The sequence below is a fragment of the Epinephelus moara genome, chromosome 18 (assembly GCF_006386435.1).
Source record: "Epinephelus moara isolate mb chromosome 18, YSFRI_EMoa_1.0, whole genome shotgun sequence".
NCBI lineage: Eukaryota > Metazoa > Chordata > Actinopteri > Perciformes > Serranidae > Epinephelus > Epinephelus moara.
The window spans coordinates 35,317,555-35,323,831 of NC_065523.1; the positions used below are offsets into that span (position 1 = coordinate 35,317,555).

General features: G+C 39.6%; 1 protein-coding gene and 2 non-coding genes across 3 annotated transcripts; all 3 read left to right on the top strand.

Annotated features, from left to right (window-relative positions):
* Nucleotides 1–1,528: 1,528 nt before the first annotated feature.
* Nucleotides 1,529–5,549, top strand: rpsa (ribosomal protein SA). The gene is made up of 8 exons (XM_050069251.1): nt 1,529–1,610; nt 3,442–3,611; nt 3,782–3,900; nt 4,153–4,398; nt 4,815–4,943; nt 5,031–5,190; nt 5,283–5,303; nt 5,412–5,549. Exons 2-8 carry the CDS (start codon nt 3,479–3,481, stop codon nt 5,504–5,506), a joined length of 903 nt encoding a protein of 300 aa, XP_049925208.1. The 5' UTR covers nt 1,529–1,610; nt 3,442–3,478; the 3' UTR covers nt 5,507–5,549.
* LOC126406211 (small nucleolar RNA SNORA62/SNORA6 family) lies at nt 3,014–3,153 on the top strand. The gene has a single exon (XR_007571677.1). It is a non-coding gene; the product is annotated as a small nucleolar RNA SNORA62/SNORA6 family (small nucleolar RNA).
* On the top strand, nt 3,940–4,079 carry LOC126406212 (small nucleolar RNA SNORA62/SNORA6 family). Its single transcript, XR_007571678.1, has one exon. It is a non-coding gene; the product is annotated as a small nucleolar RNA SNORA62/SNORA6 family (small nucleolar RNA).
* Nucleotides 5,550–6,277: the final 728 nt, after the last annotated feature.

The window sequence follows — 6,277 nt, forward strand, 5'->3', positions numbered from 1 at the left end:
ATACTGACTGTATGTGTGGACATCCCAGAATTTTCCCAGAAAACAACTTCAAAAACATGTTATTCCCACTCCTGACCCACCACCCTTCTCATCCTTTGTATAGCCTTATTTGTAAGACCCATCGCCTCTGATGTCCTTGACTTTCACCCAAACCTAGTTTTGGGTCAACACATTATAACCAGTGATCCTGAACCTGCCTGTGTGTGTGTGTGTGTGTGTGTGTGTGTGTTCAGTCTCCCTCCATGACTGCCTTATTAATGTCTTTATATATATCTGTCCTTTCAGAATCACAATGCTTTCTGCACATAAGACACGTTTTATTGAAATTATTTCTCAACCCGTTGTGACATTGTGTACATATCATGTTACCTTTGCCTGGAACTCTTTATCTCTCGCAAATATAGTTGCAACATGGGTCAGTCCTTCACCGAGAAGTCAGCGTCTCAGCATTGTCTTAATATGGTCTTTCCATCTCCACTGTCTTAATATGGGATACTCATCCGACCAGAGGTCCAACCTGTAGTTACCTCTGCTGCCTTCTCCACTGCAGGTAGCATACACTACCACCCAAAGGCGGGTACACAGAGCTACATCTGCCCCTGGGGAAATAAATATGTTGGATGTAATGCTATATTTTAGTCCAGATGCTGTGTGTCATACAGCTGTTTATTATATGAAATTTGTAAAGAAAAAAAAAAAAAGTGTCAAAAAACAAGCCAATTTTCCTGCACTTTATTGATGAATTCAATCAATATAGTACCATCTAACCTTATGTTAAAAACATTAAGGACCTTTGAATAATAATGTGATGTATAGAACACAGACTCTGGCATTATAAAATGTATTTATTCATTTATTTGTTTTGTAAGGAGATTAATTAGTCTTAATATGACATTCTGTGAACAGATGGAGAATCTGTGATACTGTGTAATCTGTAAATGTAAAACACCTTCCACAAATAAACATAACAAAAAATAAAAATAAAAAATAAGATTTTTAAACTCAAAAAACTATTTTGCAAATTTAAAAACTATTTGCAATACACGAACAAATTCTACAAATAAAAAGAAAATATCTGTAAATAGATTTAATTGAATAAATAAAACAAAATAAATTAAATTAAATAAATTTAAATAAAATTGAATGAAATGAAATTAAAGTAAATTAAATAAACATATTGTATATATCTTTCTAACATTGACAATTTTCAAACAGATATTTGTGAACCCAGTTTTTATTTTGAGTCTTAATTCTACATCGGTAGATTTACATTTTATGCACACATTTTTTATTTTTTGGATTTTATTTTTATATTTGCAGATCTGTTTTATAATGTGGAGGTTATTTTATATTTACAGATTACACATTTACACACAGATTGTCGATCACAAATCGTATTGAGACAAATATATCCCCATAGATTATTTATCCGTCTGTATATTTGTATATGAGCATGTATTCAATAAAGACAGTTTAAAAAAACTATATCCGCCCTTTGACAAAACCAGCCAATCACAGGCTTGCTACCGTCGGTATTTATAGTGCGTCATTTCCTCCCAGCGCCCTCTTTTTCACCGTGTGGTCAGATTTCCATACGGCGTTGTTTCGTGGTGAGTTTTTAACTCTCATATTTTGGTTTTAAACGTTTAAAAGACACAGAAACGACGAAGTAAAGATAGTCTGGCCATAAATCTCCTCACAGGGCGAGTCAACCGCCAGCTGCCGCGTTTTTATTGACTTAAATTAGCCTAAAACAGATGATGCTAATCACGAGAGCTAACTCGCTAGCCTGTGACACGCGCTCATCGTAGTGTTCCCGTAGCGCCTGAGTTAAAGTACTTGTCAAGATATCGTAGTCACGGCTTATTAAATTAAATACAGCCATAAATGTTGCACTTAGATACGTAAATGTAAAATGTAGCGGGCGGTCACTTGGGTTGCAGCGTTTTACGCTTTTAAAGACCGGCGTCTGTAACCCGGATGCTCTGTTAACGTCTCAGTGCTGTTAGCAAGAAGCCTGATCAATGAAGTAAATATTGTAATGTCTGAACAGTCTGAGGCATCATAATCAAGTCTATAGTTTAAACGTCTTGCACACTATGAGCCGACATTAGGACGCAGACCTGCCACGATGTTTTGACCAGTGATTTCGTCATCTGACTGGTTACCAGTGTCATAAACTCTGTAACACCAAACATGTACTGTACCTCACTGTACATGTAAATGATGTGTTCTGTAGTTTATACAAGTGCTGTCAGGCTACTGGAGTTTCTAACTTAAATACAATTCCTTAAAATACTGATACTCAAAACAAAATTGACATGAAGGGCACAGTTTACAGAATGATGCACCATAACATAGGCATATCATCAGTATCTGCCAATATTGGCTTTAAAATGAACTACCAAAACCAGCCAATGTGGCTTTTTTGTATTTTAAGAGTGCATGTGTAATATGATGATCATTGCACTTAAGACACTTGATAACTAAAACTAGGTGGGGAGAAAGCGTATCTATCAGTTATTGGCCAAATGCATTGTTATAAATAGGATATTGGCAAAAAATCCAGCATCGTGCATCCATAACATTTTAAATATTTATTTACAGATGTTTAGAACAAGGCTTTAACATGACAACAGTGACTTGGTTATTAGCAGAATAGCTGAATGGCTGTAGTGAAATATCCAGAATATGTACTGAAATTTATATTTTTGACAACACTAGTTTGTACAGTAAACATTTTATAATCACTGTCAGTACAAATATAGGTACTCTGTCTATATACTGTCAAGTCCAACTAACTCGTGTATAAAGCAACCTGTGATATCAGTAATTCTGTAGTTATTCCACCAATCTTTGGGGTTCTCATAGTTGTGGAAAAACTGGAAAAGTCATGGAATTTCACAATCGGATTTTCCAGGCCTGGTTAAGTTATGGAATTAGGAAAAAATTTAAGTCATGAAAGATTTTGGTTGTGTCATGAGATTGTTAATATGCTGTACACACACTTTGATATGCACACTGTTAAAGCCGGGCACTGACGTCAGTGTTCAGGTGTCGGAAGTGTGCGAGAGTGAGCGGGCCGGGTTTTCGCTAACACCATGAGGACTGCTGTCCCATGACTGGGGTTTGATAGTGACCTGAGCCACAGTTCAAGTTGTCTCTTAAAAATAATCAGCAGTTTCATTGAGGTCTTGAGTTTAACTTGTTCTTTTTGTGTTACTGTCTTCAAATTTAATTGTTTATTTACTACTTTATATTTATCTGTACATATTAGTCAGTGTTTTCATTTACCTTGTTCAGCTTTGTTATCCTGGTTTTTTGGCTTTTGTCTATTTCTGTTCGAGCACATTTAGAGTAACAAACTGGAGTCAGATTCCTGTTATGTGTTAACACTTACTTGGCCAATAAAGCTGATTCTGATTCACTTTTCTTTCCCAGCTCTCCCATCACTCGTAACGCAGGGAAAGCGGTCACGATGTCCGGAGGTCTGGATGTCCTTCAAATGAAGGAGGAGGATGTGCTGAAGTTCCTGGCAGCAGGAACCCATCTGGGAGGCACCAACTTGGACTTCCAGATGGAGCAGTATGTCTACAAGAGAAAAAGCGACGGTGAGTGGTGAAAGATGGCGCCGCTATTTGTTGTAACCTTTGACATGTTAAAAGTTTAAACAGTAGAACATTTCAGGGCTCTCTGCGCCATAGTAATACTTTAACAAATTATAAATGTCTATGAAGTTAAGATTTCTCTTAATGCTCTGGGGTTCCCCTTCAATCACCAGGTGTGTACATCATTAACCTGAAGAAGACCTGGGAGAAGCTGCTGCTGGCTGCCAGGGCCATTGTTGCCATTGAAAACCCAGGTGATGTGTGTGTCATCTCCTCCAGGAACACTGGACAGGTAAACACTCTGCTTTACATGGCTGTACACACACTATGATATGCACACTGTTAAAGCCGGGCACTGACGTCAGTGTTCAGGTGTCGGAAGTGTGCGAGAGTGAGCGGGCCGGGTTTTCGCTAACACCATGAGGACTGCTGTCCCATGACTGGGGTTTGATAGTGACCTGAGCCACAGTTCAAGTTGTCTAATAAAAATAATGAGCAGTTTCGTTGAGGTCTTGAGTTTGACTCTTTTCTTTGACTACTTCAGAGAGCAGTGCTGAAGTTCGCCTCTGCCACCGGCGCCACCACCTTCCACGGTCGGTTCACCCCTGGTACCTTCACCAATCAGATCCAGGCAGCTTTCAGAGAGCCCCGTCTCCTGATTGTGACAGACCCTCGTGCTGACCATCAGCCACTGACTGAGGCTTCCTACGTCAACATCCCAACCATTGCCCTGTGCAACACCGACTCCCCACTGAGATACGTGGACATTTCCATCCCCTGCAACAACAAGGTGAGACCTAAGAAACAAAAGAATCTGTCATGTATTTGCAAAATGTTTGTGTAATACATAGTTAAATGTTCAAATAAAGAAGGAAATTACAAAGAAATGCATGAATAAAAACTGAATGTAGAGGTTAGGATGTCCTACCTCGTTGACCTACAGGGAAAGAAATTAGACAGTCATTCCTATATTTAAATATACTTGAGTCATCTGCACACCGTTAGAGCCCGGCGCTGTCCTGTCTGTGCGGTGCGGGGTGTAGGACGTGTGCTAAATAAAAACGCCTGACCTCTCACCTCTTCTCTGTGAACCACACAGGGATGGAAGTAGAGGTCTCGCCACAGAATGCCTCTGTGGATGAAACATGGAGGATATAATACAGTTTAACTGGTGTTATCCGTGTCTAATCTGTGACTGTGCTGCAGGGTCACCACTCTGTGGGTCTGATGTGGTGGATGTTGGCCAGGGAGGTGCTCAGGATGAGGGGAACCATCTCCAGGGAGCACCCATGGGAGGTCATGCCCGATCTGTACTTCTACAGAGATCCCGAGGAGGTAAGACACGTGCAGCGCACCTTGATAAATGCACAATAGGTTAGATTGCTGTATGAAGCTGATCTAATGGACGTATCTTGAACGCAGATTGAGAAGGAGGAGCAGGCTGCAGCTGAGAAAGCTGTTGGAAAGGAGGAGTTCCAGGGAGAATGGAGCGCTCCTGCAGCTGAGTTCGCCCAGCCTGAAGTTGCTGACTGGTCTGAGGGTGTTGCAGTGCCATCTGTGCCCATCCAGCAGTTCCCCGCAGGTAAGAGTTAACTGTTGATCGACCAAACGTGATCACAGCTGCCATCTGATGTTCGTTCTTTGACACTAACCTGCTCGTTATCTCTGTTACAGCTGCTCCGGCTGTAAAGACAGGTGAAGTATTTTCTGGTGAGTCTTTCATGAATATTCAATACGCGAACATGTAAAAGTGTTCGTTTCCACTACACAGTGTTAAATGTTGTTTTTTTCTCCCCTCTACAGAGGACTGGAGCAGTCAGCCTGCCACAGAAGACTGGTCCTCCGCCCCCACTGCTCAGGCATCTGACTGGGGTGGTGCTGCCTCTGACTGGTCTTAAAATCATTGACTATGGCAACAATAAAACTGTTTTCACACATTGACTGAAATTCTTCTGATTCATTTGTGTGAAAGTCATTGTTAACTGTAATCTTGTTCTGTTTCAAGATCTAATGCCAAATGTACCACAATATGACCTTGTCGTGATAAACGTCGGGGTCGTCACAGCTGCTCAAATGATCCTCAGATTCTGGGAAAAATGCATCCCCTCCAGATCTTGAAAAATGGAGGGAATCTGAAATTGTGTCATACTAACATAACACAACATAACACTGTAATGATTTGATACATAGCTAGATAGAACTTTATTGATCTCAAACTGGGGAATTCTTTTGTTAGAGTGGCAAGTAATCAAACATTATTTGGACAATAGAATATAGAAATATGAAATGTATACAAAAATAAGTAGTACAAAAATTAAAAAAATGGAAATACAAATCTTGTTAAAATATTTTAATAATACATTTATAAAAATGGTTTATTTAATAAGATAAAAATTGCAGGAGTAAAACTGAGGTAGCGGTTGGTCTTTGGTTTGAAGTTATCAAAGGGTCAAAGACTAACTACCAGGGGCCTGTGGATTTGTTGGCTTTCAATAACAATACTGTTGGTTTGTTCAGATTTGACTGAATAGATAAAAATTAAAAAAAACAAAACATGTAAGGCAGTGTGACACCAGTGGAACCTGTGACTTGGAATAATGAATACTGCTACTGAGAAAATATAGAGAATATTCAGTAAAGGCAAGGTTATCAATACCACTGTTTAAGGG